The 25,365-nt window shown below is 44.3% G+C and overlaps 1 protein-coding gene across 2 annotated transcripts; it reads left to right on the forward strand.

Moving 5' to 3' along the window:
• Positions 1-2,378: 2,378 nt before the first annotated feature.
• TSSC4 (tumor suppressing subtransferable candidate 4) lies at positions 2,379-12,759 on the forward strand. 2 transcript variants are annotated; one of them, XM_082270599.1, is made up of 3 exons: positions 2,379-2,494; positions 7,934-8,022; positions 11,658-12,759. In XM_082270599.1, the coding sequence occupies exon 3, from the start codon at positions 11,727-11,729 to the stop codon at positions 12,627-12,629; it is 903 nt and encodes a 300-aa protein (XP_082126725.1). In that variant the 5' UTR covers positions 2,379-2,494; positions 7,934-8,022; positions 11,658-11,726; the 3' UTR covers positions 12,630-12,759. The 2 variants fall into 2 exon arrangements, with proteins under 2 accessions (XP_082126725.1, XP_082126724.1); XM_082270598.1 differs by having other exon boundaries at positions 7,934-8,006.
• Positions 12,760-25,365: the final 12,606 nt, after the last annotated feature.

A 25,365-nucleotide genomic window follows, 5' to 3' on the forward strand; every position in this document is an offset into this window, starting at 1 on the left:
AAGGATCTGCCGATTGTACGTGTGTTAGTATGGTGCCTCCGACAGATGTCTGCGCACAATCCGCGGACAAAAGTCTTTCGTGCAAACATGAAAATATTTGTATGCCGACACCAGAACGGACGATTGTTCGCCTGTCAGTACACAATTCGGCCGACAGACCGCAGATTTGCAAGACTGGGCATGCTCAGAAAATAGAAAACACAGGGAAAGTTAACCATTACATGACATCACTTCTGCAGTCGGCGGACAAAATTCTTGTGCTGTCCTTGTGCTGTCTTTGCACTTTTCAGCAGACACCGACATCCCGGGGAGAAAAGAGGAACATTTGTAAGCCGACCATCGGTACGTGTGTACGGGGCTTAAGGGCCTTTTCACACAGGCTTTCTGATCAGGTCTGCCTGTCAATTTTTCAAGAGGACCCGATCAGACCCTCCAGTCTCCTCTCTGGAGTGGTGGATGTCAGTAGACACATGTCCGCTGACACCCTTCGCTATCCGTTCCTTAACGCAAAATCCAGACGTATTGTGGTCCTATTTTCCATCCGTCTGGCAGATTGGATAAGAACAGACAGGCAGTCTGTTTCCATCCGATTACCCCATAGAGGAGAACGGGACGGTGTCTGTGATTTCTCTGAACAGTGGATCCACCTGCTCAGCGTGGATCAGTGGAGTGATCCCCGCTGAGCATGCAAAATCCGCATAACAGTGGTACCCGTGTGAAAGGGGCCCAAAAAAAAACGCAGATCACTGCTGTATGTAGAGAGCCCTAATTTGTTTGCCTACCCAGAGTAATTCCCTCAGCTTATCAGCGGGTCTTGGCCATAAATCAGTGGCCAGGAAGCTCTCATTAGCTCTTGCTGCAGCAAATGCAGACCCAGAAGAAACCCACGATGTACAGGTATGTGGTTGTGTCTGTAGGAGCCAACTTAACACAGTAAATGTACTGCGGCGGGTCGGCAAGCAGTTAAAGGGGGCGGTTGGCAAAAGAGGCTTAACTGCTCATTTTTACCGCACATCTAAGGCTCCATTCACACTTGGTGCTTCTGGCAAAGCACACAGCGAGCGTTTCTCTGCATATTTTTTAAAAGGTTGTTGCTCTGCAGTCCATTTGTTGTAATAGCACCCCAAGCCCAGTTAGCAGACCCGTGTTTTGCTGCATATTTTGGAAATGTGTATTGCTCCTGCAGTGTCATTTATTGTAATGGCACCCCAAGCCCGGATAACAGACCCGTGTTTTGCTGCGTATTTTTGCGCATCACTCCTGTAGTGCCATTTGTTGTAATGGCACCCCAAGCCCAGTTAGCAGACTCGTGTTTTGCTGCATGTTTTGTAAATGTGCATCACTCCTGTAGTGCCATTTGTTGTAATGGCACCCCAAGCCCCGTTAACAGACCCGTGTTTTGCTGCGTATTTTTGTGCATCACTCCTGTAGTGCCATTTATTGTAATGGCACCCCATGCCCAGTTTTGCTGCGTATTTTGGAAATGTGCATCGCTCCTGCACTGTCACTTATTGTTATGGCACCCTAAGCCTGGTAAGCAGACCCGTGTTTTGCTGCATATTTTGTAAATCACTCCTGTAGTGCCATTTATTGTAATAGCACCCTAAGCCCGGTTAGCAGACCCGTGTTTTGCTGCTCTACAAATGTGCTGTGAAAAATTAAGCCGTGCTCCATGCACAAAAAAGGTTCTGGCACTCCTTTCTCGGTTTTGTCAAGTGAATGGGCTGTCCTACGCATGGCGTGTGAGAAATGTGTAAAATAAATCTGTGTAGGGACGTGACTGCAGCTTGAGGCCTACTTTATTCAAACACGTGAGAGCGCTGCAGTACTGTACTCCAGGCTCACTGGAACGCGTTCTTGCACAGGCGCATGGTGTTTAGTATTGCAACAAAACAAAGCATTCTAGTGATGGCCAGCAGGCGGCGCTCCCATCGCTGGAGATAGGCATTGTTATGCCGAAAACTGCAATGACGTATTTTCCGGTAATTGTACACCAGAAATAAAGATTTCTAGCACTTGGTGTTTTCACACAACACCAGCAGCCTTTACACTCTGGTGTTCCGTGAAAAAACCATACCCATAAAAAATCCATACCCTCGTCACTTTTAGATGTTATAATTAGTGCAGATTGTTAGTCCAACCGCTAGTAACCAAAAACATGGCCGCCTCCGAGGCGGCGACAACTAGCCGGCGGACTAACAATCTGCACTAATTATGGCATCTAATGGGGTGTAAAGGCTGCCGATGTTGTGTGAAAACACCAAGTGCTCGAAATCTTCTATCACTCTTGGTGTACAGTCCCCGGAAATAACGTGTTTGGAGTTTCCGGGTGCGGAGATGAGAGCGAGCTGCCTGCTGGGAGATGTAGTTTATGTGGTAAGAAAGGAAGGAGCGATGGGGGGAAGGGTGACCTCTGACATCGCAGTATGGAAGCTGAGCAGAGAGAGACAATCATAGCTGAGCTGAAGGCGATCCATAGCAGTACGAGCAGCCTGTAAGTGTCCCCTGTATACAGGAGCGGGGAGTGTGGTGTGCCGCAGCAGGGAAGCGGGCCGCCCAGTTTGTACAGATAGCGGGGGAGGGGGGATTATAATAGCGGCCCGTATGTTGTATCGGGTGACTGCTATCAGGATGGGCGCTGTGGAGGCGGGAAGCTTATTATTATCATTATCACCTACACCGGGTGTGTGATCAGGATATCGCTAATATAATCCACATTATAATATATTTAATACACACAGATGCATGCTGGGATTGGCGTGGCCTGGAAGTCAGCTGACTTTTCTGGGCCAATGAGCGGCAGGTGCAGGATTCCCCGCCCTCACAGCTGTCCTACACTAAGGGGGGGGCAGTGACATCATTGATCTGATAGCTATGTCAGCTGTGGGGGCGGGGAATCCTCTTCTTGCAGCTCATTGGCCCAACAAAGAGAGCTGACTTCAAACACAAGCTCATCCTTATTACCCTTGGGGTTATGGTGTGGGGTTGTTTTTCAGGGGTTGGGCTTGGCCTCTTCTTAGTTCCAGTGAAGGAAACTCTTAAGGCATCAGCATACCAAGATTTCATGCTCCCAACTTTGTGGGAACAGTTTGGGGACGGCCCCTTCCTGTTCCAACAAGACTGTACACCAGTGCACAAAGCAAGGTCCCCTATGGGAGTCTATTGATTTGAATGGAAGTCGCACCGCAAGTCGGATCCGACTTGCAGCGCGACCTGCACTGTGAGAATCTTGAGGGGGAACTCCACGCCAAAATGGGAAAAAGACTGCGTGGGGGTCCCCCCCCCAGGCTCCAAACCAGGCCCTTCGGGTCCGGTATGGAATTTGAGGGTAGCCCCACCCCGAAAGAACGGTGTGGGGTCCCCCCCCCAAAATCCATACCAGACCCTTATCCGAGCATGCAGCCCGGCAGGCCAGGAAAGGGGAGGGGGACGAGCGAGCGGCCCCACCCCCCTGGACCACACCAGGCCACGTGCCCTCAACATGGGGGGGTGTTGGTGCTTTGGGGCAGGGGGAGCTCTGCACCCCCCACCTCAAAGCACCTTGCCCCCATGTTGATGAGGACAAGGGCCTCATCCCCACAACCCTGGCCGGTGGTTGTGGGGGTCTGCGGGCAGGGGGCTCATCGGAATCTGGAAGCCCCCTTTAACAAGGGGGCCCCCCAGATCCCGGACCCCCTCCCTATGTGAATGGGTATGGGGTACACTGTACCCCTACCCATTCACCCCATAAAAGGCAGTGTATGGAAATAACGACAGGAGACGTTTTGGAAAGTTTATTAAAAATCTTCATCCGGCTCTTCTTGTCTTCTCCTCTCCGGGGGTCTTCTGCTGTCCGCTCCTCTCCGGGGTCTTCTGCTCTTTTGCTGTCGTCTCTCCTTCTTCCTCCGGTCCTCCTCCGACGACGTCTCCGGTGATTATGCCGGTCTCCGGTCTCTGCAGCTTATTATATAGCCATTAGGGGCGTGGCCCCCGATGACGTCATCGGGAGGCCCCACCCCCTCATGTCACAGATGAAAGGTGATCAAGAAAGGAAGGGGTTAAATACTCCATAAGTGATGATTTAAAAGCCTGTAGAGGACATCCGTTTAGAATGAACCATGAATTATATTTGTAGAATTATTGCTCTCACTCTGACGTGTGTGGTGACACCTAACATGTGAAGCAATCATGGTTTATGTACATGTGCATGCCCTACACGTGTTTATTCACATGCAGATATCGGGGTCAGTGGGGATGGTTTTAATTTTTTTTTTAACTTTTTTTTTTTTTTCTTTTTTTTATCACTTTATCTTTTTTCACTTAAAGCGGAGTTCCTGCCTCGATTTTGGGCCATCCGCTTGCTGAGTGTCACCTGAAAATCAAATGGATGCTCTGATTTTTTTTTTTTTTTTTTTTTTTTACCTACCTTGTTTTTGAAGAACATATACTCGCCTTACTTCCACTTCCTCCCTCTGCGGCCGCGGCCCGCGCCGTCACTTCCTGCTTGCATTGATTCCTGGGAGCTGAACGTCATCACTCCCAGGAGTCACTGCGCCTGCATCAGCCCTGCTCGTCACTTCCGGTGCAGGCGTGTCATTCCCTGCTAAACAGCTTCTGGGCATGCCCAGAAGCTGTGCAGAAATGACGCGCCTGCAGCGGAAGTGACGAGAGGGGCCGGTGCAGGCGCATTGATTCCTGGGAGAAGAGGGTGCAGAAGAGGGACGCTGCAGCTTCAGCTGCCCACATCCGAAATGGCAGCACTGGAGAATACATTTTCAAGGTAAGTATTTCTTCTAAAAGGTAAGTGCGACCCGGGACAGTTCAGAGGCTATCCATTATGGAATGTACTAGCCCTGACTGTCCCAGGGGTATTTTTATCTAAATTTCACCCCCGATGCCAGAACTCCGCTTTAACAAGGATCTGTGAGTCTTCTGATTCACATCAGTTAAAAAGGTTGAGTTGATTTCAGAGCTTTTCACTGCTGCTGCTTCCCCTCCCCCATCTCTTATGCAGCTGAGAACACACGGAATGTGATCACTTATTTAACCACTTGCCGACCGCCGCACGACTATCTACGTGGGCGGTCAGCCCCTCACAGGCAAAGTGACGTAGGTCTACGTCGCTCGCCTGTGAGGGTTTAGGGAGCGAGCGCGCGCCGCCGGAGGCGCGCTCCCGCTCCCGCGTGGTCACGGACCCCCCCGCGCGCGTGACCGGCGGACCCGATCGCCGCCGGCCACTCTGCGATCGGCGGGGGAGAGGGAGAAAGTCAGGCAGCTTGTGTAAACAAGCTGCCTGTCATTCTCCTCTCTGTATGAGAGCTGATCACATGGATCTACTATGTAGATCCATTGATCACTCTGCATACAGTTGAAGCCCCAGCCAATCACAGTTAGAATCACGCCCCTAGGGACACACACAGCCCCTCCCTCTGAAATAAAGTTAACCCCTTCACTACCAGTGTATTTTTACAGTAACAGTGCATATGTATAGCACTGATTACTGTAGAAATGTCACTGGTAACCCCAAAAGTGTCAAAAATGTCAGTCAAGGGTCCGATCTGTCCGCCGCATTGTCGCAGTACCGCAAAAAAAATCGCAGATCGCCGCCATTACGCGTTAAAAAAAAAAACAACAAAAATGACAAAAATCTTTCCCTTTGTTAGTAAACGCAATAACTTTTGCGCAAACCAATCAAAATACGCTTTTTGCGATTTTTTTTTACCAAACATAGGTAGCATAAAACAAATTGGCCGAAAATATTAAAAAATTTTGATTTTTACATTTATTTTTGGGGGAATTTCATATAAAAAAAAGGGAAAAATATTGCTATTTTTGCAAAATTTACGCTCTTTTTTTGTTTATAGCGCGTGATCAAAAAATCGCACAGGTGATCAAATACCGCCAAAAGAAAGCTCTGTTTGTGGGAAAAAAAGGACGCCAAATTCGTTTAGGTACAGCGTCGCACGACCGCGCAATTGTCCGTTAAAGTCACGCAGTGCCGAATCGCAAAATACCCCCTGGTCAGGAAGGGGGTAAAATCTTCCGGGGCTTAAGTGGTTAAAAAAAAAAAAAAAGGAAAAAAAGTTATTTATAATGTTTTTTTATACCTATACAAAAAATGTTCTATTTTACACTGAATGGGTTGTTTTTCAAGGTGATCGTGTACAATCACTTTAAAGGGGTTCTTAAGGAAAAAGGTTGATTTAACTCAATGCATTCTTTGCATTAAGGTAAAAAACCTTCCAATGCAGGGCTCGACAAACCCCGGGCGCCAGGTCGCATTTGCAACTAGAATTAGCGTCCTAGCGCCTGGGGTGTCCTGTCCCTTTTGCGCCCCCACCTCCTTCCCGAGTGCACGGACTTCCGCGCCGTCCAAAAATTGAGGCCCCGGCTTTTCGGCCTTCTTCTGTGAGATGAGAGAGGCTGGGGAACTGGCGGCCTCTTGTGGTGGCCGGGAGTAATGCATGTTCTCAATGCCTTTCCATCTCCTTCCAAACAGGAGAGGAGAGGGAAGTTTTTGCAGGCTTCATCTCTCTGTCCAGTTACCTTTGCTTAAAGGTAAGTGGACAGGGAGTGGGGTTATTATTATTAATTTATTTTTTAAATTTAAAAAAAATAAATAATAATAATTGTTTGTTTGGTTTTTTTTTTTTTTCAATTCTTATTATCAAAAAAAAAAAAAAAAATATATATATATATATATATATATATATATATATATATATATATATATATATATATATATATATATATATATAATCTTCTTTTTTTTTTTCCTCATCACTGTGCCACAGCCAAAGGCCCCTTTCACACGGGCTGTCTGATCAGGTCCGCCTGTCAGTTTTTCAGGCAGACCTGATCGGACCCTTCATTCTCCTCTATGGAGCAGTAATCTGCCGCCATCTGATCCTGTCCGCCAAAAACAGATGGATGGTGGTTCTATTTTCTATCCATCCCGTGGATCGGATCAGATGGCATCGGATGGAAAGAGACAGACAGTCTGTTTCCATCCAATTGCGCTATAGAGGAGAGTGGGGTTCTATTCGTTTCATTAAATAAAGCTTGGTTGTTAGTTTAAAAAAAAAAAAAAAAACTGGCTCCTAACTTTTTTTAGCTGGCTCCTAGATTTCAGGCAAATTTGTCAAGCCCTGTTCCAATGTATGTGCCTCTCCCTAAACCAGTCTTTATCAACCTTTTCAACAAAAAAGAACCCTTGAAATAGCTTTCCCATCTCAAGGAACCCCTGCGAAAAAATTCTATATCTACAACTGATGATACAATAGAGTGATGGTCAGTGGGAGGAATGCTCCTTACACTTGTGGTCTCTGGGAATAATTACCCCCCTAACAGATAGCTGAAAAGATCAATGGTGTCAGTGGGAACGTATCAGAGAGGCAGAAATTGCTCAAGGAACCCTTAGCAACCTCTGGAGGAACCCCTAGGCTTCCATGGAACCCTGGTTGAGAATCCCTGCCCTAAACACTTACTGCCCACCACTCTCATTTGAGCGCTGTCCCTGCCGGCAGCTTCGCTCTCCTCTCTTCCTGCATTCACAGGGTTTACTGAGAGTAGCAGAAGTCTTTGGCTGCTGCTTTCAGCCCAAACCTGTGAAGATAGGAGTGTGGGGTGTGGGCCAAGCTTCACTGTTTGTGTCTATGGACACACACAGCCCAGCTCTGGAGTACGCCCACATATATAAATCCTGTATAATAATAATAAGTGCCCCCATAGCAAGCTGCTTGATTTGGGGGCACTCTAAGAAGAGAAATGGACAATGCTGGTGGGGGACCCCAGAAAAAGAGCTTCGGGGCCTCTCGGTGCAATACCATTGCACAGAGCAGGTAAGTATACAATGTTTATTTTTTTAATAAAAAATCTAGCCTTAAAATCACATGATTAGGAACTGATCTATTCCATACTGACCTGTTATAACTGTGATCCCTTTTTGTTGCAGGGTGAAGTCATTACGACTGTTGGTGGAATTTACAGACCCTGAGAAAGGGGAGCTTACACAAGCACAGGACAAGGTAGAAGCACAAAAATGTTTTCGCTTACTTTTTGTATTGCACTTATGTTGGAATCTAAATTTAATAAAAATGTATGTTTAAAAAAAAAAAAAAAAAAAAGTTTGTTGTCATGGGACCAGAACTTTGAGTAGGAAGGAAAAGAAGTGTCGAGGTTTTGCGGTTGCCAGTAACTCCATTGGTGAGATCTCCCTTCAGATTTTGTGTGGTCACCGTGAGAGGAATTGAGGTGACTTTCTCCTACAGGGGTACACGGATAAAAACCTGACAGATTCTAAATTGAGAGGGGTTTAAACATGTCCCTACTGTAGCCAAAACCCCCAAAAAAATTTGGCTACACATGCATGGGACCAAATGGTCAAAGATATACACTAAATTAACCAAAAGTATTGGGACGCCTGCCTTTACACACACATAAACTTTAATGGCATTCCAGTCTTAGTCCGTAGGGTTCAATATTGAGTTGGCCCACCCTTTCCAGCTTTAACAGCTTCAACTCTTCTGGTAAGGCTGTCCACAAGGTTTAGGAGTGTGTTTATGGGGGGTGTTTGATCATTATTCCAGAGGTCAGGCACTGATGTTGGTCAAGAAGGCCTGGCTCACAGTCTCCGTTCTAATTCATCCCAAAAATGTTTTATCGGGTTGAGGTGAGGACTCTGTGCAGGCCAGTCAAGTTTCTCCACCCCAAACTCACTCCTCCATGTCTTTATGGACCTTGATTTGTGCAGTGGTGCGCAGTCATGTTGGAACAGGAAGGGGTCATCCCCAAACTCTTCCCACAAAGTTGGGAGCATTAAATTGTTCAAAATGTCTTGGTATGCTGATGTCTTAAGAGTTCCCTTCACTGCAATAAGGTTGCTCAATTACTGAAAATCAACCCCTCACCATAATGCCCCCCCTCCACTAAATAATTTGGACCAGTGCACAAGGCAAGGTCTATAAAGACATGGATGAGCGAGTTTAGGGTGGAGGAACTTGACTGACCCGCACAGAGTCCTGACCTCAACCCGATAGAACACCTTTGGGATGAATTATTAGAGAGGAGACTGCGCGTCAGGCCTTCTCGTCCAGCATCAGTGCCTGACCTCACAAATGTGCTTCTGGAAGAATGGTCAAACATTCCTAAACCTTGTGGACAGCCTTCCCAGAAGAGTTGAAGCTGTTATAGCTGCAAGGGTGAGCCAACTCAATATTGAACCCTACGGACTAATAATGGGATGCCATTAAAGTTCATGTGCGTGTAAAGGCAGGTGTCCTAATACTTTTGGTAATATAGTGTATATGGACCAACACACAATATAACATTCCTTAATAGGTTGTAAAATTACAACTTTTTTAGTCCTAAGTTAAATATGATTTATCCTGTGAACATGCATAGAAATTCCTTCTGTGCAAATGGGGCAAAATGGATTGTGTTTCGGCAATTTTCTCCAAGGTGTGAATCAGGAAAATACTAAACTATGGCCAACAGATGAAGCAGATGATCATGGTTAAAAAAAAGTATTTATCCAAAGCAGATAAAAAAACCTTCAATTTAACATTCCTGGAATGCTGGAAATGCTAACTGCCACATTTGCTTGTGCTTTCAACCAAACTGTCAAACCATCAAATGGCTGGAGTCATACCTGATTACATGTGCAGTACCAAGGCAGTTGCAAATCAAACAGACTAAGATGGTAACTTCCTTGGCTGAAAACGATAGGAGGGTTTAGTTCCGTTTTAATGATCATCTGCTCCATCTAGTGGCAATGATGCAGTCATTTCTTGATTCACACATTCACTCTGGAGAGAATGGGCCCAATAGCATTTGATTTTGCCCCCTATTGCTCAGAACAAATGTACATGCATTTATTTTTTGTTCAATACATTTTTACTAGTTTCCACAGGAGAAGACATTTCCATAAAAGGTATAAATTCACATATGGCCTATATAAAATATGGCCGTGGGCCAGCTCGGCCATGGTAGGATGGGGAGGGCGGGCCAGGCACATCAGAAAGGAGGACTGGAGGGGGGAGTCCAAGAGCGGCCGTGCTTTCCGGATGGGGGGGTCACAGGAAGAGTCGGATTTGTGTGGACTGTGGAGAGGAGAATAAGATCAAACCAGATCTGCCAAGCCAGAGAGGACTGTCTGACTGAGCTCTGCACGGTGCAATTGAGGGGTCAGCGACTGCGCCGCCAGGCCACAATCTGAGGGGGGGGGGGGTTCCTCCTTATATCAGTAACCCCCCACTGTAATAAAGAAATAATAGTGCTGCACTATTCTATAGTAATAAATATTTAGATTGGAAAAGTAGTGTGCTGGGTCTTGGACTAAATAAATAAAATAAAGAGCTATCCCAGAACTTCAGTGCATATAATGAAATTGATAAAATGAGTAGTAAAGTGAACCAGTGCTGAATTCCCAAGTGTATGAGAGTAACAAAGTGATGAATGTAGGTGTGTAATATAAAGTGACCAGAAGTGCAAAATATTAATTGATAGTGAAATGAATAAATAAATGGATGTATCTTGATTCTTCAATAAATGCAGATAAAAGGTGTAAAAAATTGACAAAGTGCTATATCTACAAATAGGTTTTGCGGCTATTTTCTGGAGTTATATTGTTGAGTGTGATAGCGCGTGGGTACCCCCCCCCCCCCCCTTTACCGTGGTGTATTCAATTTGTGGAAGGTGGTCTGTTCCCCCTAAATACATGTCCCCAGAGTTCCCCTTTACATCAGAGTCTGCAAAAATCCCCCCTACAGTGCAAGAGAGGACTCTGCAGTCCTTGGTGAAGAGCCAACTCTGATGTAAAGGTGGAGAGCGAAATTGCATGGGGGGGCCCAAGAAAATTTTTGCCCAATCCATATTAAAGACGGCCCTGACAATGGTACATTGCAGTAAGATGTCAGCTTTTATTAGATACAATGGTGAGATACAGCCAGCATACCTTAACGCGTTTCATTAGTCTGAGTTGTGAGTAAAGCCCCGTACACACGTACCGATCGTCGGCCGAACGATCGGCCGTCTTTTGTCCAGGGCTGTCGTGTCTGTTGAAAACTGCAAAAGACTGCACACAAATTTTGTCGGCCAACAACAGCCGACTGCAGAAGTGATGTCATGTGATGGTTAACTTTCCGTGTGTTTTTTCTTTTCTGAGCATGCCCAGTCTTGCAAATCTGCTGATTGTCGGCCGAAATCTGTACTGACTGGTGAACAATCGGCCGTTCTGGTGTTGGCCAACAAAAATTTTAATGCCTACATGACAGATTCTTTTCGGCCGAAAGTGCGCTGTCGGAAGCATCATACTAACAAGCCTACAATCGGCCGATCGGTCGTCGGCCGAATATTTACGGCCGACAATCGTTACGTGTGTACGGGGCTTAAGGCTGTTATGGCTAAAAACCTGTTGATGTTTGCTGGCTGTATCTCACAATTGCATCTAATAAAAGCTGACCTCTTACTGCAATGATCGATTGTGCCTGCTCTTTCTGTGCATTCAACACTCCTCAGGCTGCCTGCCCAAAGGGCTACATTGAGGTCTTTGCAGAATAATTTGTCATTAACTGTACAGAGCATTTTGAAAAACCCAATCCAGATCCTCTTTACTTTTGCTATATTAACCTGTGATTTCATTTTTTCTTTTTTTTTTTTTTTTTTTTTTTTTTAACCAGGTATCTGAATCCCTATCTGTGTGGAAAACACTCTTTTCTGCAGCTGCACCAGCTTCCAGTACCTGAGCCATGTCTGACCCAACAAAAAAGGATGATGGCCATGAGCCCTTTAGTGCATTATCCTTTGAACGTCCTCATGATCCTGGCACACTGTCACTTAGTGACTCGGACCCTGCATTATCAGATGATGCAGAGGTGGAATCTGTGAGTGCTGAGGAAGAAGATGATGATGATGAAGAAGACAATAGAAAGGAAGGTAGGCATGAATCTCCTTTTCAGCCTTTCGCCTTGAAAGGAACAGATGTTGGCTTCTCCCAGCGCAGTCATGGCATTTTTGCAGGCTTGTTAGATGTACAGAAGTGTTCACCTCTTTCCAAGCATAACACAAAAGGGAAGCAAGGGGTTAGCGCTAGTTTAGTTCCTGAAGCTCCAGCTTCTGATTCTAATCCATCCGAACAAAGGGAGAAAACGACCATGTCTTCAAATACTGGGAGCTCAAGCTTTACCACTAAAAAACGCTCAGCACCTGCTACACACCTTCCTGATTATCTAGCGCACCCAGAGCGCTGGACAAAGTACAGTCTGGAGGATGTTCAAGATACCAGTGACCGCTCCAACCGAAATACGGCTCTTAATTTCATGGCAGAGTTAAAACATAAAAAAGAAGCGAAGGAGGCCTCCAAGGATACCACCAACCCACTCCCCTTCAACCAAGATTCATCCAGTTCTGGGGATGGAAAAATCCTGTTCACAAAGCCACAGAAAAAGAGCCAGAAAGATGGTGAGAAAAGTGGGGCACAGTCAGGACAACAGCACATGGCCAGGTCATGGGGTGATGATGGACTGGAAGATGCTGAGGGTACTGGAGAAAAGGCAACGTCTGAATCTTTGGGGTTTCACGGATCTAAGAAACGGAGCCGGAAAAATATAAGACCAAAAAAACGTGAAAAAGAGGAAGAGGACTCTTCCTAAGGAGAGCTGGGGGTGGGGAGTGTTAAAATATAATCAAATTTGTTGTGGAGTGATCTTAAAAGCAATAATGAAACATAATATTGTTTAGAGTATTATTGTTAGTTCAGTCTATAAAAAAATATTCTAATTTGATCAGAGTTGTTTCTTTAACCTACGAATCACAACACCAGCAGCTTACAGCCATCTGAGCTGATTACTCATTTCGAAATGAATGTTGATAGGAGGCAAGAGCTGAATGATGGAAAGATGAGCTCACCAGTGTACTATCACTTCTTTTACAGTCTTTTTACAAGGTGGGTGAGGGGCAGGGTAGACCTGCAATTCAAGTGTGAAAAGGCACATTAAAGAAAAATAAACTGTCCTTTACAAAATATAAGGCTGAGGGGACACCACCAACATTCCAGCACTACAACGAATGCAATAAGAAATGTAAGAGTGCAAACAGGGCAGCAAAAATAGACTATGAGAGACACATAGCGGAGGAGAGTAAAAAGAATCCCAAAACTTTTTTTTTTTTTTCCTTTTTGATAAAACTGTTTATTGAAAGTATTTGTAGAAGATACAGAGAAACATAACAACAGGAACATAGCCCAGTACCGTCAAACAAGAAACACATTATATAATCTCTGTCTGTTCGGAATGCCTATAGAAAACAATAGAGTGTAGAATGATAGGAAGAGACAAGTAGTATGCAGTGAGCAGTATGGCACTGACAACAAAAAGTAGAGTGTCAACCTAATCCGGTCTCCGACACCCCCAAAGGGGATCACGCTGTGTCGGGGACCAGAGGGCTGCCGCCGAACAGCAAACACGGGTGTGCCACAACCTGATTATCGGGTCCCAAAACATTTTTTAAATATGTTAGTAGTAAAAAAGCTAAGTCAGAGCATATTGGCCCCATAAAAAATGACATTGGTTACAAGTGATAAGGAGAAAGCAACTGTATTAAAGGAGTTGTTAGGTCAGAAGTTTTTTTTTTTTTTTTTTTATCTTCATGCATTCTATGCATTAGGATAAAAAGGCTTCTGAGTGTAGCAGCCCCTCTAATCCTTACCTGTATACCTCTCTGTCCAGCGATGTCCACGAGTCCCTCTGTCATCCTGGGGCCCTCTCTCCTGATTGGCTGAGATACAGCTGTGGAGAGATTGGATGCCATAATAAATAAATATATTAAAAGTACCTTCGTCCTAAAAATTGTGTAAAAGGAGTGTTTTGAAGCGGGGATGGACTTTTATGGTGTCGTATAAGAGCTTTACACATTTACTTTTCTTTAAAAAATATTTTTTTATTCAAAATATATTAAAATCAGCAAAAAACATAAGACAAAAAAACGTTTTTGCTGATTTGCTCAATATGAATTGTTACATAGGATGACCTCAGTCATATCCATTGGTTAACATCAGTTGAGGGCTGGACGCGGTTGAGATACAGCTGTGGCACCATTGGTTCTTGCTGCTGTCAATCAAAATCAGTGAGCCAATCAGGAGAGAGGGGGGGTGGGGCCAAACAGCAGCTCAGTTTCTGAATGGTCACACAGGACTGCATTTCGGCTTGGGGGCATAGCAAGCTGCTTGCTGTGGGGGCACTCGATAAGAGGGAGGGGCCAGGAGCAGGAACGAGGGACCCGAGAAGAGGAGGATCCAGGCTGCTCTGTGCAAAACCAACTGCACAGGGGAGGTAAGTATAACATGTTTTTTTTACAACAACAAGAATTTACACTCACTTCAAATACATTCTTCTCATTTTACTATGGAAAAGGAGAGAGAAGATAGGATTAACAACACAGCGAGGAATGTTCCCTTGTGGTTAACAAAAGCCAGTGTTCTAAAAAGACTAGAATAATTTAGCCAGGTCATTGCCAGACATCCCTCCATCTTTAAGGAAAGCATTTTGACTGGAACGGTACCAGCTGATTGGTGTAAAACTAAGGTGGTACCAATATTCAAGAAAGGCCTGAGCTACATACCTGGAAACTACAGGCCAATCAGCCTTGCATCAATAGTTTGTAAACTTTTGGAGGGTATGATATGGGACCATATCCAGGAACTTGCAGATAAGAATAGTATCATCAGTAGTAACGAGCATGGATTTATAAAAGATCATTCTTGCTAGACCAATCTATTAATATTCTATGAGGATGTGCACGTGGGGGTTTAAAATATGAATGCAAGTTACACACTAGGGGAGAGCCCCTGGTGGAATTGAGGATGGAAAAAGATCTGGGGGTCCTAGTTGATGACAAGCTGCAGCAAGAAAGACCAGCAGAATATTAGCATGCATTTACTTTAAAGATAAAACTATAATTCTGTCCGTTTACAAAACTCTGGCTCGGCCACAGCTTGAGTATGCCGTCCAGTTCTGGCCACCAGTGCTCAGGAAGGATGTAATAGAACTGGGAAGATTCAAGAAAAGGGCAACAAAGCCAATAGGAGTGCTAGAGGATCTCCATTGCGAGGGACGACTACAAGTATTAAACATATTCTCCCAGGAGAAGAGATGCTTAAGAGGTGATATAATAACGATATACAAATGTCTTAATGTTGTTTCTAGCATTAGTAGGAAACTATTCAGTCTTGTGTCACTCATGAAGACTTGTGGCCACTCAATGAAGTTGGACAAGAAAAGGTTCAACCTTAAACTGCGTAAGAGTTTTATTTTACTGTTAGAGCAGTAAGAATGTGGAACTCCCTTCCACAATCGGTGGTTGCAGTGGGAGATGTAGCTATTTAAAAAAAAAATCCTTAGATGGACATCCTATTCAACACAATATTCAGGGATTTGGGAGGGACATAATACTTATACACACACCCAGACAGGATGGACTAATGTCTTTATTCAACCTTAACAACTATGTAAGTGATAATGAAACTGCAGCAGGGAAAGATTAGGTTCTCTTTCCTGCTGGACAGGACTGTGCTGGGGAACAGCACATTATAAATCTCAGGACTGTATGGAAAACAATACAGATCTTCTGGAAGTTAAGATTGCTCCTAATATTTGCATTTCATCTGTGTTTTTTAGCTTTAAAACACAACTCCGGCTTTTGGTATGAACCATGAGCTGGTGGTGTGCCTGGACTCCAGCCACTGTACAGCTCCCTGCACGCTTATGCAATATATTATTTATTTATTTCAGGCACTTCTATACCGCCATCAATTTACGCAGCTCTTTACATATATTATACATTCACATCAGTCCCTACCCTCAAGGCGCTTACAATCTGAAATTCCTAACGCATATTCATACATACACATAGTAGGGCCAATTTACACACAGCCTTTTAACCTACCTGCAGGTCTTTGGCATGTGGGAGGAAACCGAAGTATCCAGAAGAAACCCATGCAGGCACAGGGAGAGCATGCAAACTCCATGCAGGTAGTGCCATGGTTGGGATTCAAACCAACAGCCCTAGTGCTGCATTTGATTTTAAAGTGAGCAGGTCACAAAGATGAAGTTGCCCAAAGAGAGTACCTCTCCCACTGCCTACTTGGCAGAATGCTGCTCTTATACATAAAAATCATCATTTGAGGCTGGGTTCCCACTACCTTTGGTTGCAGCTCACAGCAGGGGGTCTAATGCGTCCCTGTTCTCCGTTTCAGGTGTGAAACTGGTCCGCATTTTTGCCTGAATTCGAACCCAAAATGGAGCCAAAGATGCACGTGTGAACTGGCTACATTGAGAGCCGGCCAAACTCTTCTTTCATGCAAATTGGATGCAGAAAAACCCGCATCCAATTTGCATAAGTTTGAACCCAGCCTGAAGTCTGCCCAGAAACTTTATATTGCCTTGTAATATACATATATATATATATATATATATATATATATATATATATATATATATAAGTGCAGCACTTAAAACATAATATGTGACATAACAATGATGTTCTCACAGGACTATATATCATATGGACCAATAAAGTGCAAGGTGCAAAATAATATCAAATGGGAAGAAATTTAAAAAAACATTTTTTAGAAAAAAAGTCCAAAATGTAAAAGTTCCAATGTGATTAAAGATAGTAGTGACAGTCCATATATAATATCTTTAGGTGAGTATCCACCACCAAAGATAGGTATTGTGCTAACTGAAACAAGTGGACTCAGATACCTTGGTACTGAGTCAATTAGGCATGTGTAATCCAAACAATGGTTACAGAGGTTATCCAGAGGGTCTCCGCCTCATGACAGGATTGCCACTTACTCGATTATATTATGCATTCAGATGAACCATGTAAACATAAAAGAGCCTCCATATGGTGTAAAACCGTAAATGGCAAATTTATTAAAAAATAGAAAACCTACATCACATCCAAAGATCAAAAGCTTGTCATATGATCCAGCAGGAAGGCAACAGTATGTATAACGCAATAGCCTGTATAGAGCATGGATCCATGTTCAACTAGAGATGATAAATGTAGGTACTGTGCATTGGCCTTGCACAGGGCAGTAGATCATTGTGGTTTATGCCCTCTGACTTCACTTATACAGGCATTTAGAGTGCAGGCAGTGTGCACTGTATGGAATAATGACACCCCAAGGGGCATGTTTATTACAGTGGTGCTGCTGCCAACGGTATTGTATAAGGCTGGACATCATGCAGATTGGATGTGCAGCAGCTCTTGTGTCCAGGGCTGGGACAAGGGGTGAGCAGGAGGGACGGCTGCCCTGGGCACTGTAGTATCATGTGAGGTTTGGGGGCATCCAGGGCTGGGACAAGGGGTGGGCAGGAGGGACGGCTGCCCTGAGTGCAATCGTTTTTTGCAAGGAGGGGGGCACCCTGAACCTAACCCTAAGGGAAGGGGAGGGTTGCAGTTTGGCATCTTTGTCCCGCACTGCTTGTGTCACATACAGAAAGTTTCCAAGGCCACAGCAAAGAGGTAGTGGGAACATTCAAGTGGCAGGAGTTGGGCTTGAAAATATTGTTTATTTTAAAGTCCTGTAGTGTATTATTCTCACATAAAAGCAAAGCACATGTTGTAATCATCCAGTGAAATACTTTTTGATCCAAGATCAAATGGCCTGCTGTCTCTGCTGTGGCTAAGAGTAGATCCTTTGTGAAACAAAGGCACTGATTGGCTGTTCAGACATAAATGGCAATATGTTTTTTAACCACTAGATGGCGATCACTACAAGACTGTCAGTCAAAATCACTATGGTAAGAACAAGCCTCAATGACAATATAGGATAACTCAATTAATTCATTTTTGCTCCTCTTTTTCAATATAAGTACTTACCTGAATGTATTTCTTTTCCACATTACCACTTCTGCCCCCTATGCAGTACACCAAGACTTATTCTTTCTTGATTCTTCATTAAAGTACCAGATGTTGCAAAATGGCAAACCCAAATCAATGGTAATCAGTAATGAATAAAACCAAAAACATTAAAAATGAAACAAAACGGTTTTTAAATGTGCTGCAAAAATATGTTAAATAAAAATTGCTGAGTGCAGGGAGCAAATGACCAACAATCTTGTTGGACACGTTTAGCTAGAGGTTTTATTCTCGTTTGCACTGCATTGATCCAGAAGTTTGTATTTGCAGTACAGTTAGTATTCTACCTGCAGGTGAACCACTCAGAAAAACCTTAGAAAACAATAGGCAGCTTCTATTCAACTACTGCAGATGACATTATGAAGCCCTAGCATTCTGGTCCCTGTACAGATTTATTCAGCTCAGTACACACTTTTAGATCTGCTTCCCTGATTGCCAGCAGGGACGTAACTACAGGGGTTGCAATTGCAACTGGGCCCCGTGCTCCAGGGGGCCTGTGTGACTCCCCTGTACACCTGGATAGGAGGGGTGGCGGGGGCAGCATGTAGAGAAATCACTGTCCTCATTTTTACTCCTGTAGCAGCAGGAGGAAAATAGAGGAGATTGGTGCCTCTCTATATGCTGTGCTGCCCCCACCGCTCCTCCTATCCAGTTCACTTGTGTTCTGCTGTCTCTGGGCCCCTGTGTGCTCCCCTGGTCTCCCCCCCCCCCCCCCCCCCCCACTGTGCTCCCTTCCGTCTCCTGCTGGCTGCTGCAGGTGATGTGTCACAATAGAGAACCAGGAAGGGACGGTAAATATGTAATTCACCAGCTCCTTTTTTTTCTGAATGGACAGTCATAGTCAGTGACATTGCAAAAAAAATAAAATAAAATTATAAAAAAATAATACAATGAAAGTACCAAAAAATAAAAATTACTGACACCAGTGGGTGAACTTCCAGGATCGCAAAGGTCACGCTTGTGACCGGGCCCTGGCATTCCACCACCGTGGGGAGTCCCCAAGATGGCAGGAAGGGGGCCCACTGCAGAACTTGTGAAACGGTCCCACTGCGGTACCATAATAAAGGGCCCGCAACAAGAGTAAAGGGCCCCAGGATCAGTGGGAAGAACCCCAGGCTTGAAGGGAAGGGCCCCCGGCCAGGGGACCGGGGGGCCCTTCATGGTTTCTTGCACCGGGGGCCCTGAAGGTTCTAGTTACGTCTCTGATTGCCAGGGTTCAGAACTGACTGCCAAGTGCCTGTAAACTGCAGGGAAGGCCAACAATGCAACTGGGCTCAAAGTATTTTTATGTCACTATTTTACTGCTCCAAAGAGGGGTCATTGAGCAACTGCAAAACACCTAAACATCAAGGTGATAAATGTGTGAAAGTTGTGTAAATCATGGGTAAATGCATTAATAAATAGACACCCATTTTACATGACTGGGTTTACTGATAACATGCATTAAATGATTGGAATGCTTTAAAAGGGGCCAAGATGATGCAGAGGTCAGGGATGATGAGCCACAGCCAGCGTGAAACAAAAACAATTTCCCAGAGACCCTACTTGTATTGTACCATAATTGCAGAAATACTTACAGTATTTATCGTGCTGCAGATGCCATAGCCTCAGCAGCACAGAAAGGGCAGAATTCCAACCCATGGGGTAGTCACAGATCAAACAGTTGGTAGGCATCTAGTGCTGGCGATGCATTTCTTCCAGGCAAACCATAAACCATGACCGTATATGACAGCCAAAAGTGTCCACAAACCCTCCTGGCCTAACAAAGCACATCTAGAAGAGGGTGTTGAGAGAAGAAACACTACACCATATGGTTTACGATGTGGGCCAGGCAAGTCGTGTGTTTTTTTTTTTTCCTGGCAATGGGCATCCAGCAGGTTGGTTTCATTGCCACATGCGACCTTGCCTGACTACAGTTGGGAGGGGTCAGCCACCTCTTAGCCTGGATCTGGGGAGTTCCCAAAAGCTCTGGCCTCTGGCATACAAGCTGCAGCACAGAATTGCAGTGTTTTGCCTGGGACGTTATGCATGCTCTGGGGTGCTTGCAGGTGCCCTGATGAAGATGAGGATTTGGCCAATGAAAAGGGGCAAGTGACCGTGCACCCAGTGCGCAGTTATAAATATGTAGTGTCCCTGCTCATGGTTTGACCATATGTGGTCATTTGTACCATGTCGCACACAGCACAGTCTAATGAGAAAGATACTCAATGTGAATGGGTTGGCTTTTCAAGAAAATAAGTGCTGCTGCTAATGCTAGACTTGAGGGTGGTTTGAGGACATTTTTTTCTTTTATTCCAATAGCTGGAGAATGTTGCTGCTGGAGACAGTGGTGTGGGTGTTGCTGACATTCTAGTCTTCACTCTACACCCCCCCCCCCCCCCCATTCTGACTCCATGAGTGTACCTTGCTAGATGTGAACAAGAGAAGTCTTTTTAGCCCCTTGTTACACTTAATTAAGTGTCATTGGCGCACCAAGGGATTATTGGGAAGAAAATGGAGGACTTTTGCTACTAACTTTTTTGGTTAGGTGCTGTTACCACTGAGCTTTGCGGTGCAATTTCAATATTTCTAAAGCCTTAAGGTTCTTTACCTTAATGCATTCTTTGCATAAATGTAAAACCTTCTTGTAACGGAACCACCGACCCACACTGTGTTTGTGGTGTTCCATCAGTATACGGCTTCCTTGCAGTCATGAACATATATACCAGATTTTTCCAGCCACCCTCATACACAGCGTGAACAGTTTAAAACTCAATTTATACACACATAAGCACATTCCCCTCCTGATCAAATTACTACACACAGGTCAGGGATTGCCTGATTACATTATCCTATGCAGATGAAATTGTATACAGAAACAGAATTAACCTGAACTAATTATCTGGATAGAACAATGTGAGGTCATTAACATTTAACAGTGGGATAGGCAGACTTAACACAATCCACACCCCAGCTCAATAGATAGACAATAGGACAAGACTGCCAATGACAGTCTGTCTGTCTACTACATTGAAACACATGGAATACACATCTAGGTGTCACAGACTCCATGGCAACAGGCCACTGGTCTCACAATGCAAAGTGGGATCAAATCTCCACATTTCTTGAGAGACACCGTTGACAAATATCACTCTCCCATCTGAAGCCATCCAAACCATTCTCTCAGCCTCACCCAAGTATCTGTCCCTCAGTCCCAGTGACAGTGAACACCGTCAAACTTCTTTATCCAGAATCTGCTCCCCTTATACTTACCTGAGACCGGTCTCGATCCAGCGATACGCACGAAAGCAGCGGCTCTCTCCCTTCTCATAGGACAGATTGACATGAGCCAGAACTAACAGCTGCAACAGCTCCTAAGCCCGCACAAGTACCCACCTTAGCAAGCGGCTTGCTAGGCAGGTATTTAGAAGAAGAGAAGGAGCCAATAGCTCCAGCAGAGGACCCCAGAACAGGAAGATTGGGGCTTCTCGGTGCAAAACCTTTGCATGGAGCAGGTAAGTATAACATGTTTGTTGTTTGAAATTAAATAAAGGTTTAGAATTACTGTAAGGTAAAGTTTGTGTTCCCCCTAGACCACAGCTAGCATTAAACTCCTATAGTGCAGGGTAACCCCACTGCTGGGGTAAACCTTTGGTTTTACCCAGAGTTCCGCCCTAATGGCAATAGAGTGGTGAATATGTAATGATTTGGTGCTTATTAGTAACTGCATAGCTATACGGTGACATGCTGCTTACAAATTGCAATTTACAAAGTGTATGCTGCACAATTCAAAAATAAAGGCCTTAGTAGTAGAAAATATAACTCCCTAAAATACAAACCCTGAAACAATAAACCCCCCCAAAAAAACTTTGTTTTAAACCTAGCAAAAAAAATAAAAGAATATGAATAAATGTTAAAAAAAAGAAGAAAAAATGAAAAAAAAAAAAACTAAAAAAAAAACTAAAAAAAAAAAAAACACCCAAAAAAGATTGCAAAGTAGAGGGAGCAGCTAAACAGTAAATACAGTTGTTGCTGACATATACAAAAAGATAGTCCTAAAAAACAACTGTTTGGTCTATGAACTATGAACTCAGAGGGTACTCAGGAATATGTATGTATCCCACCACACTGCAATCTACAGTAATACAGCACAATATGGCCCATTGAAGCACAGTATAGCACTGCATAGCAAGCTAACTCTCCCTACACATACTGATAAATGTCTGCTGGGAATCCACCCTTTTATGAATTTTTCACCCTTTACTCATACTTTGCATTGGTGGAGGGAATTCATTTCTACGTCACTGCATTTGGTGTGATTATTTTATTTGCAACTGTTGTAAAGAGATTAGATTTATATGCGACTGCTGCTGGGTCAGAGAATTGAAATCGGTGACCGAAGCTAAGTCAGAGAGCTAATATTTACATGTGACTTGCGTTGGGACGAAGATATTATACTTAGGTGTGATTGTTGCTGCTGATGTGGAGAGATTATTAGATATCTACATGTTTTCTGTACCGCGGTTTTCCCAATAATGTCTAAGCTAATGCCCTGATTTGTGATTTGTCTCCCTCTAGCACTGGTCCTGTTTAGGGATTACATATACGGTATTTCTGCTGATTGAATGGCCAGCACTACTATAGTTTGTCCTCTGTTCTTTGATATCCACATGTGCTGTATTTTCGGATCTTCAGTTCCTGTCCTTGACTTGTCTCACTCTCAATCTTTGTCCTAAAGCTGAAATTTAGGTATGGATATTTTTACATCGTTACATTGGACCAATGTAAATATGTATGTGTCATACCTGACTGTTCCCTGATAAAGATGGAAATCACTTTAGTAGGCATAGTAACTGGCACTAGGTTCCAGAGGCTGACTGGCAACTTTCAGCCCAGGGGGCAAGTACAATTCAGAGGTCCATGGTTCAGCGACTCGGCCCCCCTCCCACTCTCCCTCTTCCCGGCCTCCTTCTGACCCCCATTTCAGGCTGAAGCTCTGCTCCAGGTACTCTCTACCCACCGGCCGAATCCGGGTTCCCAACCTGGCCAGCAGTGGGCAGTTGAAGGGTAGCTGGAACAGCTCGGTTGGGGCTGTTTGGAGGAGAGCCTCCACTGGGGCATGGAACCGGCTTCTGCTCAGACATAGTTTACACCATACATGCTGGGTGGGGGTGGGGGGGGGGGCTGCACTCTGTCCTTGTCTTCATCCTGCACTTAGTAAGTCGGCAGCAGGGACTTTTTACTTTTTTTCACCAGGAATCATTTAGGCATGTCTGTGGCAGAAGCAGTGCAGCCTTTTTACAGGGCATCAGAGTGGCCCAGGGGGCAATTGCCTCCTGGCCCAGTCCTCCACTGCTAGCTTCTGAGCAGCTGGCCTGCTACTTTATGAACACGGGAAGTCACAAGCTCGGCACAGGCGCCATTCATAGAACACTGCATTTTCTCTGTAAATGCCAAAAGCTCTCTGATTGGACGAGGTGGAGAAGCAGGCAGTGACATCACAGTCTCCTCCTGCCTACTACAGTCATTTTCAGTTTCCAAAAGGATCAGCCAGGTATGGTATAGGCATACCTACAATGGTCCAAGCTGGGCCAAAGTAACTATGTAGAAACTGCTATACCTCACCTTCAAATCACCTGTTTTTCAGCCTGTTTGTCCAGCCCCGACTTTCTGTATGCTCCAGGACTAAGAAAACACCCAATACGGTCAGCGGGTACCTTCTGCTTGTGTCAGAGAGAGTCTATCTTCAGGGTTGGTAGTGGCAACAAAAAGTCCACTCTGCATCATCTTTTACAGGCCTGATAGTGTGAGGTGGGTGCAAAGTAACTGAAGCCCTGCAGATTCAGGTATACAGAAATGCCAGCATGCCAACAAAAAATTAGCAAATTGCAAAAGAGTTTATGAGCAAATTGTATCACCAAAATTGTCAGAGCCCGTGGGACCTCTTTATTTAAGTGACAAACCATTTACAGTATCCTAACCCAAGACAGGCATGGACAGAGGAAAAGAAAGCAAAAGTATCTGAAAAATTCCTTAGAGAACATGGAAGAACAAAGTGAAACATATACAGAATTCTTACCTTTGCCAATTCTAGCCAGGGCAGGAAACAGGATTTTAAGTGGCCTCTATTACTGCTTCTTATTTAAATATCAGCATTAATGGTGTGCACCAGCCCTACCCACTGTGCATACTCCTATTGTTGCCTTGCAGATTTACCCACTACTGTATATCACATAGTTTCATATTCACCATTTTCACATTCATGTTCACCATCTCCCAAAAAAGAGGCCTACTTACAAATCCCTAATATTGATTCTTACAAAGCAGCCTCCACTAAGCTTCTGTAGAAGAGTCAATCTGTTGCTGAATGCCAGTTGTTAATAATTGAATTAAACAAAATCCACATTAACCATACAGTTGTAGCCCAGACTGCAGCACTGACAGTAAAAAAGGATATAGTTCCGATAGACTGAGCTAGCTTGGAGAGCTGGAAAGAAGAGACAGAAAATCCCATAAGGCACTGGGAAAAAGAGGAGAGGTGGTTCCCTAAGCAAATTAAGAAGGCGCCCATGGGGTGCCCATCAAGGTACCGGTAATCTGCTGATATTATTGAGGTAAAAATCCAGGAGATCAAGGATAACATTTTGATGACCCATCAGTGGGTAATGTTGTTCCAGAAAATACTGAACTGCATCCATGCCCGAAGAAAGGGTTATCGATGTGTACAGAGATTCTATGTTGATACCAAAGCCCCAGGGGCTCAGGTGCATGGTCTTCTCTGTCAATGAATAGGTTTATGCTGTTTTTTGACCATTGGGTCCCACTATTTGGATTTATTAAAATTAGTGACTCTGTGTGTGTTCATCCCGTTTAAGTAAGTTCCCTTGTTTTTGTGATTAATATTTAGAGGTGGTTCCTTGCTGCATTCTTTGGTTAAGTAGAGAAATGGTGGATTCTATTCTTAGATATAAGATAAGATATACTTTATTGTTATTGTATACATACAACAAAATTTATAAGGATACTCTTTACAACAGCAATAGAACATTTCTCACTAATTGTTACCCACAATGGATGGCTCTTCAGAGGGCATCGAACATGTGAACAAGTCCTTACATTGACATTATGACTGCTGTACCGGTGATCAGGGACACTAACTGATGTGGCATTGATGAGGGACACTGGGACCGATGTGTTGGTGATCAGGGATACTGTATATGGCATAGCAGTGACCAGGGCACTAACTGGTGTGGCGGTGATCAGGGCACTGTAACTGGTGTAGTAGTGATCAGGGACACTGACTTGTAACAGTATGTGAATAAAAAAAAAGAAAAAAATGTACATACCAACACCAGAGCAGTGCAGTGTATTTTTTTATTTTACACTTTGATTGCGTATTACAGTGATGATCATTGTATAAGCAATCTGAAGAACTGTTCAAAGGTTTCAAATATGAAACCTTGGTTCAATGTGATCGGTCAAAGC

The sequence above is a fragment of the Pelophylax lessonae genome, assembly GCF_965119305.1.
Source record: "Pelophylax lessonae genome assembly, chromosome: 10".
Lineage (NCBI taxonomy): Eukaryota > Metazoa > Chordata > Amphibia > Anura > Ranidae > Pelophylax > Pelophylax lessonae.

Coding starts and splice junctions, on each gene's coding strand:
- TSSC4 (XM_082270599.1), top strand. CDS start 11,727: ATGTCTGACCCAACAAAAAAGGATGATGGCCATGAGCCCTTTAGTGCA.